The sequence below is a fragment of the Chiloscyllium plagiosum genome, chromosome 12 (genome assembly GCF_004010195.1).
Source record: "Chiloscyllium plagiosum isolate BGI_BamShark_2017 chromosome 12, ASM401019v2, whole genome shotgun sequence".
NCBI lineage: Eukaryota > Metazoa > Chordata > Chondrichthyes > Orectolobiformes > Hemiscylliidae > Chiloscyllium > Chiloscyllium plagiosum.
In genome coordinates, this window is record NC_057721.1 from 51,150,409 (window position 1) to 51,166,869 (window position 16,461).

Genomic DNA, 16,461 nt, shown 5'->3' on the forward strand with positions numbered 1-16,461 from the left:
GTGCGGGGTTGTGGGACTATGAGGTTGGAGGTGGTGGATGGGAGATCCCCCGAGGTGATGAGGTTATGGACGGTCTGGGAGATAATGGTTTGTTTGTAGTACCTATCACATTTCCGACGCCCCTCCCCCAAGTCCCTCCTCCCTACCTTTTATCTTAGCCTGCTGGACAAACTTTCCTCATTCCTGAAGAAGGGCTTATGCCCGAAACGTCGATTCTCCTGTTCCCTGGATGCTGCCTGACCTGCTGCGCTTCTCCAGCAACACGTTTTCAGCTCTGAAGGGTCTGTTTCCATGCTGTACATCTCTGTGACTCTATGACTCTTTGTGCAGCTTAGGTGGATTGGCTATGGTGTACAGGGATATGCAGGCTAGGGAGATAAGCTTTGGGAAATGCAGCAATACAGGAACTGGGTGGAGGGGTACATCTGGGTAAGATGCTTGTTGGTGTGGACTTGATCAGCCAAATGGCCTGCTTCCACATTGTAGGAATTCTATGATTTATATTCAGCATGTATTAGATTTCAGACAAACATCGTATAAATATTCTGGTCAGATGGATATTATCTTTCTCACCCTGTTTTCTCAGAAAGAGATGGTGAAATTTCCTTCTGTAATGTGTTAATAGACTATTTATACTTCAGCATTGCTGTGATGTTGCAATCACACCAATGACTTTTATAACATGGTAGCTTCAGAGTTTAGCAAATTGCCTTACAAAGTACATTTTGATAATGTAATAACAGCTAGTTAGTGTTCAGCTGATCTTACAACTGGCAAGCATTCTCCCCTTTAAACAGCGGAACTGAGCTGCAAGTAAATGGACCACTTATCACAGTAACCAAGTGGGTATTCCTTTTACTACGAGGTAGACTGCAACAGGTGAAATGTTCGTATTTTAAGTTTGATTATAATTAAATTGCCAGTGAAGTGAAAATTGACCAAAACTTTTGCTGAAAGGTGAAAACCATAAGTTTGTTTGTGAGATGTCAATTTGCAACAAGTCATGCAATAATGTTAGTGCTAATATTTACAGGGCCTCCCATCACAACTAAAATTTGAAAATCATTAGTAGCGATTCAATTGCAATTGTTCAATTAGTATTCTGAGGTTTACGGTATCAAAAAGTTGAAGATCTGGGTCAAGATATTGGAATTTCCTTCCATTCAACATTACATGGTTTACTGCAAGGTTTGGTTTACTCTGAGCTTACACAGCAAGCCATTGACATCTGAAAATAATTGCTGCTTGAAGACACACCAATACATTCCCTGAGCTACTAGAAATTACACCCTTTATCTATGGAATACCCTCAGGAGCTATCAATAGGTTCACCTATATTTGATCTACCTCTTGCACAAGTAGTATGATATGAGATGCTCCTCACAAGGTCTTGCATCTCCCACTGGTTCCATGAACTGTTTTTTTGAAGCAGAAAGATTGGGGGAGAGTAAATCAGTGCATGTTTTAAAGGCAAGTAGAAATGTACAAAGCATTTTCATAATATGCATCCTGAGAGATTGAGATGAGGATGGGCTGGTGGTGAATATAAAGCAAAATGTGTGGAATGTGAAGTGAGGAAGGAGAACTGGGAGGATTGCTGATTTTGCAATTGTTAAAATGGGAGAAGAGATTGCTGTGTGCATCAAATGTGGAGAGAAGAAAGAATGACTGACTGACTGCTGAGGACAAGGAGAGATGTTGCAGTGAATTCTTATGATTTGGATTCTGAATAAACAGAATTAATTGGATATGTGGAAAAGGCATGAAAGGGGAGTGAAGAAGATTCGTAAATGATCTTGCAATTCTTGTAAGCTTAATTCATGTCATTTTACACTGAAGCTAAGACATGGGATTGTTGGTGTCAGCCCAGGTTAGCTTCAGCACCTGTTGGACTATAACTTGGTGTTATTATTTTTAATTTTGTTCACCCCAGTCCAACTGGCACCTCCACATCATGGCAACCATATTAAAAGGAGATACAAGGGTTAAAATTGCCTGGACAGCTTACTGGAAACATCAAATAGTGATTGCTCTCTAGCTATGTATCCAACTTCCACCCTGTGTTAAACACAGGACCATTTTAGTACAACAGTAATAAGCAGTTCATGATGTTGCAGACAGTTATTCCTATGACAGCAATGTTTAGACAGCCTCCTGGTATACAAGCCAAAACTTATCATGGGTCTGTAAATGGGCTGAAGGACACTCTATCCTTGCTCCTGATAGAAACTTCTTAATTTATAAGGTGTTCCTTGGTTTAAAGAGATTATAATAAATGAGGCCATACCTAAGCTTAGATACTAATTGACATTACAAACATGTCACTATTATAGTTGTACTGCAAAAAGGAATAAGTAAAAATAACTCATTTTCATAATACATATATTAAAATTTTCAATGACAAGAAAAGACTTGAATTTCTCCATTATAATGACATGAAATAAAAATTTTTAAAGAAGGTTAATAAGGTAATCACAACAACATACCCTAACTGCTTGATGGAGTCAATGATTGTTACTTTCTGATCTGTTTTGCAGATTCTGTGGAGACCATAAGCCATTTTCGCTTCTTAGTAATAGTTCCAGTTTGCAAATAAACTTTCATTCCAAGAAAATATACACACAATATTTTGCTGCTGACTACATAGCCACTAATTGTAAGTATTAAAGTTTTGAATCTTTTCATTGGTTTGATCAATGGCACCTTTATTAATCCCAGAGTTTAACATGAATCTAGAATATACTTATGTTATTACAATTGATGATCAAATGATTAAAAAAACTGGCCTGAAATGAGAAAATGTTCTCCAGAATATGCTGGTGATTTGTATTTAGTATGGGACAGTTGTGGGTGAAGAATGGAATAGGAAAGCAGTCTGTTCCACAACCAGTTTTTTAAATGCCTAAGAATGGCATGTTGAACTGATATTCAAAGTATGGAAATATATCACATTGTCAATAGACATTCCAATGAAGGGGTCAAGTAAACTTTCCCAGATAATGAAAGAGTAAAATGGAACAGAAAAAAGCTGCATGTATCTGATGTCAGATGCATAATGTAACTGAGAACCACACAGAATATCGAAGTTTAAGGGAAATGAATGGTGAAAAATTATCAAGGAAAGTGAAGAGAGATAAGAAAATAGATTGACAGTTAACATGAAAGGGAATCTAAATAACTTATATAGGCATATAAATAGTACATGCATGTAAAAAGACGACTGGACTAATTGGGAGCTAAAAGAGAATTCATGCATTCAAGCAGTGCACATGAGTGAGGTACTCAATGAGCATTCTGCATTTGTGTTTATTAAAGAACATGACACTGGCCAAGAAGAGGTAACACATTCACGGGATAGGTTTAAAAATTGGTAATTAACAGACTAGCTGTACCTAAAGTTGATAAGACACCAAGATGAGATGAGTTGCATCTAAGAATACTGGGTCAAATAAGGCTAGAAATTACAGAAGCACTGGACATAACCTTCTAATTCTCCTTGTATGCAGCAATGTTGCCATACAGCAACAAAATTAATTTGGTTAAGTGTGGTTTAACAAGGAAAGGGCATAAGAACATAGAAGCCTGCCCCATCATTCAATATAATCATGGCTATAGTCAGAGTCATAGAGATGTACAGCAAGGAAACAGACCCTTTGGTCCAACCTATCCATGCCGACCAGATATCCCAACCCAATCTAGTCCCACCTGCCAGCACCCGACCCATATCCTTCCAAACTCTTCCCTATTCATATACTCATCCAAATGCCTCTTAAATGTTGCAATTGTACCAGCCTCTACCACATCCTCTGGCGGCTCATTCCATACACGTACCACCCTCTGCGTGAAAAAGTTGCCCCTTAGGTCTCTCTTCTATCTTACCCCTCTCACCCTAAACCTATGCCCTCTAGTTCTGGACTCCCCAACCCCAGGGAAAAGACTTTGCTGATTTATCCATGCCCCTCATAATTTTGTAAACTTCTGTAAGGTCACCCCTCAGCCTCCGACGCTCCTGGGAAAACAGCCCCACCCTATTCAGCCTCTCCCTATAGTTCAAATCCTCCAACCTTGGCAACATCCTTGGAAATCTTTTCTGAACCCTTTCAAGTTTCACAACATCCTTCCATTAGGAAGGAGACCGGAATGCACACAATATTCCAACAGTGACCTAACCAATGTCCTGTACAGCCGCAACATGACCTCCCCCAACTCCTGTACTCGATACTCTGACCAATAAAGGAAAGCATACCAAATGCCGCCTTCACTATCCTATCTACCTGCGACTCCACTTTCAAGGAGCTATGAACCTGCACTCCAAGGTCGCTTTGTTCAGCAACACTCAATAGGACTGTACCATTAAATGTATAAGTCCTGCTAAGATTTGCTTTCTCAAAATGCAGCACTTCGCATTTATCTGAATTAAACTCCATCTGCCATTTCTCAGCCCATTGGCCCATCTGGTTCAGATCCTGTTGTAATCTGAGGTAACCCTCTTCGCTGTCCACTACACCTCCAATTTTGGTGTCATCTGCAAACTTACTAACAGTACCTCTTATGCTCGCATCCAAATCATTTATGTAAATGACAAAATGTAGAGGACCCAGCACTGATCCTTGTGGCACTCCACAGGTCACAGGCTTCCAGTCTGAAAAACAACCCTCCACCACCACCACCCTCTGTCTTCTACCTTTTCAGCCAGTTCTGTATCCAAGTGGAGAAAGTGAGGTCTGCAGATGCTGGAGATTAGAGCTGAAAATGTGTTGCTGGAACAGCGCAGCAGGTCAGGCAGCATCCAGGGAACAGGAGAATCGACGTTTCAGGCATAAGCCCTTCTTCAGGAAGCTCCTGAAGAAGGGCTTATGCCCGAAACGTCGATTCTCCTGTTCCCTGGATGCTGCCTGACCTGCTGCGCTGTTCCAGCAACACATTTTCAGCTCTGTATCCAAGTGGCTAGTTCCCCCTGTACTCCGTGAGATCTAACCTTGTTAATCAGTCTCTTATGGAAAACCTTGTCAAATGCTTCAAAGCCTTTTACTCTTTCCATCCCATAACACTGTAAACCAATTGGTAACGAGTGTTTGACTAATTTGAGTTTTTTGAGGGGATAGTAGAACAAATCACCTAAAACTACATGATTTGGATAATGTAGTTGATCTTCCAAAAGGTGTCTGATAAAATGCCACATAATGGGCTTATCAGCAAAGTTTGTTTTTATTCATTCATGGAATGGGGATACTACTGGCTATCATTACATCATCTAGAATAAAAAGCGACACTGGCATGATAGGTATGCAATTGGCTGAGTTGAGAGGAAATATTGAGAAGAGGTTATCGGGTTATTTTAAAGACTGGGGAAATTTTAGAATGGGATTCCCTAGGAGCCAATGTTAGGCTCACTACTTTTATAGGTTAGTGACCAAGATTTAGATGCTCACAGCACCATTTCAAAATTTGTAAATGACAGAAAATTTGGAAATATTGTGAACTATGAGCAACATAGTGATGACCTTCAAGAAGACACAAGTATGCTGGTAGAATGAACAGACAAGTGACAGAATAAACTTAACGTAGAGAAATGTAAAGTTACCCATTTTGGAAGGAAGAATAGAGAATGGCAGCATAAACTTAACAAGTATAATTTTAAAATGGGTGCAGGAGCAAATGGGATGAGTTCATTGTACACAAGTCATTGAAGATGATAGGACAAATTGAGAAAGCAGTTAATAAAACATATAGGATCCTGAGTTTTATAGGTAAGGCTTAGAGCACTAAAGTAAGAAAGTTATGACCGATACTGATTCTGACTTAAATGGAGTCTAATGCTGAGCACCACAGTTTAGGAAAGCCATAAAAGCATTACAGAGAGCATTGAAGAGATCCATGAGAATGAATTAAGGATTGAGGAACTTCACTTACATGGAAGGAACAGAGAAGCTGGGACAGTGCTGACTGGGAGAAGATACAGATGTTCAAAATCATGAGAGATCTTGAGAGAGTAGATAGAGTGAAACTGTCACCATTCACAGAATTATTGAGCACATAGGACATAGGATTAGAAGAAGAAATGGTAGCATGAGCAACATCACATTTCTATGCACCAAGTGTTTAAAGTATGGAATGTACCGCTGGGAAGGTGGTAGAGGATGATTTCAAAAGAGAAGTAGACAATTACCTGAAGTGAAAGCATTTGCAGAACTAGAAGAATAAGGTGGGGGAGTGGGGCTCTGTATCCTCCTTCTAGTTTGAGAGAGGGTCAGTCTCAAATAAAGATACTGGAAACTGTAATGCTAGACCACAGCTGTGTTTGAGTTCCTTTGAAGTCTGTTGCCATTCCATTGTCTTGGAGATGGTGAGGACTGCAGATGCTGGAGAGTCAGAGTTGATAAAATGTGGCACTGGAAAAAGCACAGCAGGTCAGAGAGCATCCCCCAAGGAGGAGAAGAGACGATGTTTTGGGCAGGACCCTTCATCAGAATACCTACACTTCAGGGATTCCATTGTCTTCCAGGCAATATTGTACTAGGAATTTCAGAGCCAAATGGAACAAATTATGTTTGGTTGACTTTGTTGATTTCTCCCCGCATATCCAGTAGATGTTACTTACCCTACTCAGCCAAATGGATATTAGATTGGTGGAGAGTGGGTCCATATCTTGAATGGACTGTTAAATTGAGGCTGGTTGGCTTGTTAAGAACTGATACAAAATATCACAAATATTATCTGTGGAATAATCAGGAATTTTCCTTAATATCCTGGACAATATTCTCCTCTAAACCAAGCACCACAATCCGATTTATGAACCAATTATACCATTTGCCATTTTTAAGAAATAGCTGTGCACCAATTGCTGATCACAGCCACCTACTTTGCATACAAAATATTTTGAGACATCAACTCTTCCTTACTGACTTTATTTGGAATACTGACAGTAGATCTGGGCACCACACCTTAGGAAGGATACATTGGCCTTAGAGGGAGTACAATATAGATTTACGAAAATGTATCTAGACTTCAGGGAGTACGTTATGAGGAGAGATAATATCAATTAAGTTTGTTTCCTCTAGAATGAAGGTTAAGGGGTGATCTAATAGAAGTCTTCAAGATATTAACAGGAAGAGAAAAGATAGATAAAGAAGAGCTGTTTCCACTGGTTGGGAAATTTAGAACTAGGGATCATAGTCTGAGAATTAGTGCTAGAGTGTTCAGGAGAGATGTCTGGAAAAACTCCCCATACAAAGAATAGTAGATATTTGGATTTCTCTTCCATAAACAGTAGTGGATACCAGATCAGTTATTAATTTTGCATCTGAGATAAATACATTTTTGCTAAACAAAATATTAAGAGATATGGGCCAAGTGCAGGTATTTGAGCTGAGCCACAGATCACCATGAATGGTGAAACCAGCGCAAGAGGTTGACAGACCTCCTCCTGTTCTATGAAATTGAGTGTCCTAAGCCACTGGAACATTGATTAGCAACAATATTTGTATTCAAGTTCATTTCATTCTCTTTCACTATAATCTAAATATACATTCATAAGCTACTAGAATACAGATTAAATTTTCTTTTGTACAGATTTATTAAATACGAGGGAAGAACGATGCTGTCAAATTCATGTCATAAAATTTATTTGTTTATTTTTCTGACAGCACGTGTAATTATCTAAGTCACATTCATGAAACAAATGAACGAGAAAGATTCTATCCATACATTCAAACTTTACCATATGAAAAGTCCACCACAGTTCTACAAGCAAGATTCAAAGCATCAGTGCTTGCGAGAACGATGTTTAAACACTACAAACTCTAAGGGAATCTGTTTCCATATCGACTGGTACAACAGAAAAGGTTTCTACAAATCATGCTGCAAAAATGCACTGAGGAAGCTTTCATGGGACACAAGGTGGTTTTTTTTGTTAAGCTATCAAATACCTGTTTACCAATGAAGAAAAGAGTTTTGAGGAGGATCAATAAGTCAAATCATAGTTTTGGATATTAAATAAGCAACACCATTCCTGATCCAATATGTTTTAAAACACAATACAATTAATGAAATGTTAAAGATTCTAACATCAGTATTCAGCTGCATCTGTATTCTTTAGGTTCCTACTAATTTCTGACCCCTCAGAATCTCAAACCACTTTCCCAATTCTGAGGCATTGTGGACTTCCCTTGAATCAACTGTTTTTCACGGAGTGATCATTGCAGCTTCTTAATGAAATTGCATTACATATTATCACAAAAAGACTATCATTCCAACATCTGTTTGATAACCTTGGTATTCCCCAAAATGCTTTGAATAAAGTCACTGTTGAAATGTGGAAATATGGCATAGTGCACTTCCATCTAAGTAATATTCCATGGGATCGCTGGTACAGTAGTAAGAATTAAGACCATAAACTTTCTGGGCCATTGAGCCTATATTTTAGATGCATTACTGTTAGAAGCATGGCATTTCAGAACTGCAAATATCTTATTCCATTTCAATGATTGAGAAGTTCTAGCATGTCAGGGCAAGATGCATAATATAGACAACTAAGTGTTTATAACATGATATAAAATCAGAAATTGCTAGCAAAATGAAGTAGATCTGGCACCATCTGTGGAGAGGCAGAGTCCAAGATGACTCTCCCTTGGAAGGTAAATCGTGTGACATTTTCTTCCATTTATGTCCAAGATAATATTGGACATGAGAGCCATCTCTGAATACTCTTGGCATCCAGTGTTGATGTAAATGAGTTAAAAATTCAAAAGCTGATGGAGGCACAATTGCTTTGCAGCATATTGTAGGCTGGCTATCAGCATTGCAAGGTTCCATCCTTTTGTAATTGATTCTTGTTCAAGATGCCTTGTTTTGTTACAAGAGAAAAATATTGCTTTCTTAATTTAAGAAATGTTTATATTTCAAACAAAAATCTAATAACTATTTTCAATAGTATGTATTTTGTAATTTTTATTGATGTTCAATTTATCTTTTGTGAGTTTTTTTGTGATTTTTTTAAAAACCCAACAATCATCCTTGTAATATTTTCATCAATTATATATATTTATAGAATGTTCTGTATTGAGATCAGTATTTTTTCATTAAAATTCTGTTTTGATATTTGTGTAACTGGTTTAACTAACAGCATAGACACCTTTACCAAAGCCAAGGCAGCATACTTGTTTTCAGAATACTCTTCTTGTGCTGATAACCTAAGTCAGCATCTACATCCAGGTGAGCAGAGCCTAGAGGGTCCTGTCTGTGTCCCTAACACCAGTATCAACTCCTGCTCATTTGTGATGTGACAATTCAACTGTCTACTTGAGGGCCTCCCCCTGGAGGTAGTACACGATTCACCTGATGGTGCTTCCTCAGAATGCACAACCATCTCAGAGGTTTCTTCACCTTGTTCCTGCCACATCACCTGTACTATGCTAGAAGGACCTGTTGTGCTTGAAAGATATGAACTAAAACTGACATCGGAAACAGTTCAAAGTCATCATTACAGGTTACAGGTGATTACAATAAATGAAATAAATAGCATGCATGATTGTTGTATGCCATATGGTTGTGAGATACCTAATTCTGTGACAAAATAATTTGGACATCACCATCCCTTCCCACTTCCATTGGCCATGAACTACACACACACACTAAAAATCAGCACACTGTCACTTTCTGCTTTTATCAGGGAGGTGATTATTGGAAGGGCACCCCCATTTCCTCCCTGTCTTTCCCTAGTGTTCTGAAACCTTCTCTCCTTTCAAGTACTGAAAGTAAAAAGCTTTGAATGTGAAGAAATTGACTTTGAAGAGAGAGAATGGAAGGTGTGTCATGGAAAAGGGGGTTGGGTGGAGCAGAATGCTGTGTGTGGAGCAGAATAGCTGTACAGGTGAATGTTAGTGAAGTAATGAATAGATGAGCACTTGGATATGGCATGCCATTTCCTCTGTACCTGCTTAATTTCAGAAGCCAGCCTCTTCCTTCCATGGGCCGGGAAGAACATCAACTTTTACATAAGAATATAAGAACTAGGAGCAAGAGTAGGCCATCTGGCCCTTTAAGCCTGCTCTGCCATTCAATAAGATCATGGCTCATCTTTTTGTGGCCTCAGTTCCACTAACCCACCCTCTCACTATGACCATTTACAGTTCAAAAAATTATCTTTCTTAGATTTGAAAGCATTTACTAAGGAAGCCTCAACTACTTCTCTGGGCAGGGAACTCCACAGATTCACAACCCTCTGGGTGAAGATGTTCCTCTTCAATTCAGTCCTAAATCTGCTCCTCCTAATTTTGGGGCTATGCCCTCTTGTCTTAGTTTCACCTGCCAGTGGAAATACCCTCTCTACTTCTATCTTATCTCTTCCCTTCATAATTTTATATATTTCTATAAGATTCCCTCTTATTCTTCTAAATTCCAATTAATGTAATTCAAGTCTGCTCAGCCTCTTCTAAGGCAACTTCCTCAACTCCGGAATCAACCTAGTGAACTTCCTTTGCACCCCCTCTAGTGCCAGTATATTCTTTCTCAATTAAGGAGACCAAAACTGCATGCAGCAGCCTATACTGCTGCAACATAACCTCCCTGTTTTTAAACACAACCCCTTGAGCAATGAAGGACAAAATTCCATTTGCCTTTTTAATTACATGTTGTACCTGCAGACCAACCTTCTGTGATTCATGCACAAGAACACTCAGGTCCCTCTGCACAGCAGCATGCTGCAATTTGTTTTACCATTCATGTAGTAGTCCTTTTTACTGTTATTCCTACCAAAATGAATGACTTCACATTTATTAATATTGTACTCCATCTGCCCACTCATTTAAACTATCTATGTTCCTCTGCAAAGTTTCACAGTCCCCTGCACACTTTGCTCTGCCACTCATCTTAGTGTTATCCGCAAATTTTGACATACTACACGTAGTCCCCAACTCCAAATCACCTGTGTAAATTGTAAATAATTGCGGTCCCAACACTGATCCCTGAGGCACACCACTGGGTTGCTGATTGCCAACCAGAAAAGCAATCACTCTTTGCCTCCTATTAATTAACCAATCCCATATCCATGCACACTTTGTATCTTTATCTTATTCAGCAGCCTTTGGTGTGGCACCTTGTCGAATGCCTTTTGGAAATGTCTTTAGGTTCCTGAGGTCCTTACAGTAAGACTTTCAGAGATGCCTAGAAGAATTAAAGTACAGCTTTGCTGTATTGAGGCTGCATCATTAAAGTTGTTGCTCCTGCCTTGACAGTTTGTAGCAAAGATCTGTGATGTCCTTGACAGGGTCTTATTAAATTTTGTGGCTCGAAGACTCTAGACATGGTGATATCCACCAATTGTTAGAAAACCCAGGTTAATGCTGCAGCTAAGCTTTAAAAAGCCATAGAAAATCCATGTTCACCAACATTCATGTTCCCAACCAGCAGCCAACCTCATCCACTGCAAATGTATCTACCAGGTAAAATTCTGTCTGTTATTTCAATGACAGACAAGACTTATTTCAATGACAGACAAGACTAATTTCAACCACTTCCTCATAACTCTCGTCACTTGTTCCACCTTTCAACTCATTTTCCTCTGCATCTGCCCTGTAAGAATGCTTTTGTTGATACTTACGTTGTGTCTGACAAAAAACAGGTAACCTTACAGTTGAGAACTTGTTACAATTTGAATAATGATGGAATAGAATCAGCAAGGATACATACAATGAGGAGTTTCCAAAGGATTACATTAAGTGCCTCTCTTAAATAAAGACGATCACTAATACTTGATCAGTGTATCCCTGTTTTAGGAATGCATTGATATTCGTTTACATATAGTATATATATATATGGCTAGTGAGATAGTTGATGCATTGGTTCTAATTTTCCTAAATTTGGAGGAAATCTCTTTTGACTGGAAAATAGCAAATGTAATTGAAGAAAACTCAGGTAAAGTCACCTTAAGCATTTTTGGAGAGTGACAACTGGTTGTGGTTTAACCTGCAGATCAACTTGCCTGAGGCAAGGGGAGAATTTGAGAAGTAGAGCCCTTCATGGTAACCTCAACCAATGCAGGAATTGAACCCCTGGCATTAGGAATTATTCTGCATTGCAGACCAGTCATCTAACCTGAGAGCCACCAGATCTTAACCAAGGAAAGAGGTTGAGAAAGAGAGTTCTTCATGGAAACCTCGAACCGGTGATCGGAATTGAACCCAGAGTATCACTCTGCTCTGTAAACCAATATACCAGCCATAAGAGAAGATATTAGAGGCTATTATTAAATATTTCACATAAGTGCACTTAGAATAGTTTAATGTCATCAAGCAGAGTTACCTGGGCTCTTTAAATGGGAAATTGTGTCAGTTGGGCTTTTTCCTTAAGAAGAGGCTGGCCGACCTTGTGTTTCAGTAGTAGTATTTGGTTTATTCATGCCACGTTTTACCAGTCCTGTGGCAATAGGCTGACAGGCAAGTGAACTTGTCAAATGGTGGCATAAGACATTGGGACAGAAACAGATATCTTCTCACTATCCTGGGATAGTAAATGGCAGTGGCTCAACTGTCTATGGACTACAGGTTAGCAGGCAATCGTTTGAATTAATTGGCCAAATTAACAGCCATTTTCCCATAGCACTGGGATTGTATTTGAATGAAGAAATACCTCTTAACCACCTCCCAGGTGAGATTATTTTTACATCCTAGAAGATTTCCTGCCTGGTGACCTTTCTTTTTCTACCTTTTGGAGGCACCCCTAAGGGGCAGTGTCAATTACTTTGGCTCCAACAGTGTCACTGGAACATTCACCTCTCTGATTGCTGGGGCCTACCTGTGGCCAGTACATTGAAAGATGGGTAAGAAAGATGTTCAATGGAATCTCAAAATGGACCGATACTCTGCTTCTCCCTTTGCCTTGGAAGCATGTAGGACTTAAACCTGGACCTTCTGGCTCAGAAGTAGATCATAGCCACTTTTAGGGTCATGTAGCACAGTGGTAAATTACATGATTGATGCTAAGGAGGATGCCAGACCGTCAGCCTTCTGATTTGGCTAGCAGCTTGGAAAGGCAGGCTGCTATGCTAAATTGGCCAATAGTCTGGCTTCTTAATTGGGTGCCAATGGTAAAATTACTTCTCAGTCGCACAACCCACACGTGAAGGTTCAGGATTTGCTTTTATTCTTGGCAACAGGACGTCTTTGGTAACATTCAGTCCATTGTGTATAATCTTTTAGGCAAACTGGATGTATAAATATTTGGAGGTTTTGAAACTGAAGTGTCTCCAAAATTATGAGGGAAGCTTGCAATGCTGTTTGCTTTCACCAGGGACCATGATTACCACTCACCTTTAAGTATAAGGAGATATGAAACACGATGCATGTTTTCCCAAGGTCAGGAAATTACAAAAGCACAGGTTTAAAATTAATAAACTCCAAGAGAAAATGAATTTTAGGAACAGTTTACCTGACAGTGTGCATACAGGGCTAGCTCTCAATGAAGATTGGAAAAAAAAGGGGGAAATCCTCAATGATACCAACAATATCTCTGAATCCTATTCTCTTTGTGACTGTTTCGAATTCAATATCTGGAGGGAGCTGGGCGGAGCGGGGGCGGAATGTCGAACTAAGATTAAATGCTGTCTTTCGGAACATTGCAGCAGGCCGATGCTCTCGTGCGCTCTGCAGGGGTCCCAGAGCCACGTGCCACAGCCAGAAGGCTCCAGGTGTGACCGAGACATCATCTACCTGCCAGGCAGTGGCGACCTCGGTATTCTGTAACCACAATAGTCACATTTAGTTTCATTGGGAAGTCATCAGTTTCTTTTTCTCCCCAACGCCTCATCGTGAATTACTTTGGAGAAGTATGCTTTTGCGTTTGTTTTCGATTTTATTTTCGACCTTGTGACACCATTCAACTTGCCTTTGGACTAGTTTGCAACCATTCTTTGGACTCCGCAAGTTTCATTTTGCATTTCCCCTGCGGGTGTGGGCTGCACGCATTTTCCGTAACCTTTTTTGTGGTTTGGGTCAACCTTGTGATGGGAACTGAACAGTAATCACAACCCTAACCTAGATAGCTGTTATCTGATTGTTGCATTTGCAAGCATTTTCATTAGTTAGCATTGTCGATTTAAAACTGCACGGTATTTTTCCTGATCATGAAATATAAAGTTTAAAAAGGAATCAAGATACAATCCATAGTAACTGAGAACAAGTTAAAATGGAACTAGGAAATTTCAGGTGGAGAGGATGGTTTTTCCATGATTTTGTGGCACTTTTTAGTCCCAGATTTCATAGACCTTGTAGTGTATAAAAAGTCCCCTTTACCATTTAATTCTTATATCAATGAATCAATCCTAAAATGAAGTTTTGAGCTAAGTGTATCTGTTGAAATCCACACTGACTTTTGACAAGTTTTTAAATACCTATATGCTGCATAATGGTAATGTTGATGAGTTTATTATTTTGATTTGGTTTTATGTTGAAAAGTTGATTATTAACAATAAGAAAACAGCTGCTAGGGTGTTGGTAGGAATATGTCTTCACTGCATCCAGTGCATTGAAAAAATTTCTTAATATTGAATAGAGTGCATTGAATTCCATGGATTAGACACTTTTTAAAATTCTTTTCATGGGATGTGGATGTTGATGGAAAGGCCAGCATTTAATGCTTATGCCTGATTTCCCTTAAATTGAGTGCCTGACTGGCTATTCAGAGGGCACTTGAGTCATTTACATTTCAGTGGAAATGCTCATGAGGTCTGGCAGTATCTGTGAAGAGAAGTCAAAGTTAATATTTTGGAGCCAAAACATTAAGTCTGATTTCTCTTCACAGCCGCTGCCAAACCTGCTGAGCTTTTCTAGCAATTTCTATTTTGATTTATACAGCGTCTATAGTTCTTTAATATTATAATTACAGTTTTGTGTCTGTTGTCACATTTAAACCAGACCATGTTAGGACAGGTGATTTCCTTCACCTAATGGAACTTTGTGAACCAGATGTGACATTTACTGGTTTCATGGTCACCATGACTGAGACTAATTTTCAATTCCAAATTTACTATTTTCATTTAAGTTGCACAAGGCACAATCATGGGATTTGAATCCACATAGCGTCATAGATATGTACAGCATGGAAACAGACCCTTCGGTCCAACCTGTCCATGCCGACCAGATATCCCAACCCAGATATCTAGTCCTACCTGCCAGCACCCGGCCCATATCCCTCCAAACACTTCCTATTCATATACCATCCAAATGCCTCTTAAATGTTGCAATTGTACCAGCTTCCACCACATCCTCTGGCAGCTCATTCAATATACGTACCACCCTCTGCGTGAAAAAATTGCCCCTTAGGTCTCTTTTATATTTTTCCCCTCTCACCCTAAACCTATGCCCTCTAGTTCCGGACACCCCGACCCCAGGGAAAAGGCTTTGTCTATTTATCCTATCCATGCCTCTCATAATTTTGTAAACCGCTATAAGGTCTCCCCTCAGCCTCCGATGCTCCAGGGAAAAACAGACCCAGCCTGTTCAGACTCTCCCTGTAGCTCAGATCCTCCAACCCTGGCAACATCCTTGTAAATCTTTTCTGAACCCTTTCAAGTTTCACAACATCTTTCGGATAGAAAGGAGACTAGAATTGCACGCAATATTCCAAAAGTGGCCTAACCAATGTCCTGTACAGATGCAACATGACCTCCCAATTCCTGAACTCAATACTCTGACCAATAAAGGAAAGCATACCAAATGCCGCCTTCACTATCCTATCTACCTGTGACTCCACTTTCAAGGAGCTATGAACCTGCACTCCAAGGTCTCTTTGTTCAGCAACACTCCTTAGGACTGTACCATTAAGTGTATAAGTCCTGCTAAGATTTGCTTTCCCAAAATGCAGCACCTCGTATTTCTCTGAATTAAACTCCATCTGCCACTTCTCAGCCCATTGGCCCATCTGGTACAGATCCTGTTGGAATCTGAGGTATCCCTCTTCACTGTCCACTACACCTCCAATTTTGGTGGCATCTGCAAATTTACTAACTGTACCTCTTATGCTCACATACAAATCATTTATGTAAATGACAACAAGTAGAGGGCCCAGCACCGATCCTTGTGGCTCTCCACTGGTCCCAGACCTCCAGTCTGAAAAACAACCCTCCACCACCACCCTCTGAGCCAATTTTGTATCCAAATGGCTAGTTCTCCTTGTATTCCGTGAGATCTAACCTTGCTAATCAGTCTCCCATGGGGAACCTTGTCGAACGCCTTACTGAAGTCCACATAGATCACATCTACTGCTCTGCCCTCATCAATCTTCTTTGTTACTTCTTCAAAAAACTCAATCAAGTTTGTGAGACATGATTTCCCATGCACAAAGCCATGTTGACTATCCCGAATCAGTCCTTGCCTTGCCTTTCGTGGGTGGCACGGTGGCACAGTGGTGGCACAGTGGTTAGCACTGCTGCCTCACAGCGCCAGAGACCCGGGTTCAATTCCCGCC

General features: G+C 39.9%; 1 protein-coding gene across 1 annotated transcript in view; it reads left to right on the forward strand.

Annotated features, from left to right (window-relative positions):
- The window catches only part of LOC122555252 (suppressor of tumorigenicity 14 protein homolog), a 69,351-nt gene extending 60,402 nt beyond the window's left edge, over nt 1-8,949 (forward strand). The window contains exons 11-12 of the mRNA XM_043701046.1: nt 2,538-2,656; nt 7,647-8,949. Coding sequence (XP_043556981.1) covers nt 2,538-2,656; nt 7,647-7,663 — 136 coding nt within the window. The 3' untranslated portion in view covers nt 7,664-8,949. The remainder of the gene's footprint in view (nt 1-2,537; nt 2,657-7,646) is intronic.
- The last annotated feature ends 7,512 nt before the right edge of the window (nt 8,950-16,461 follow it).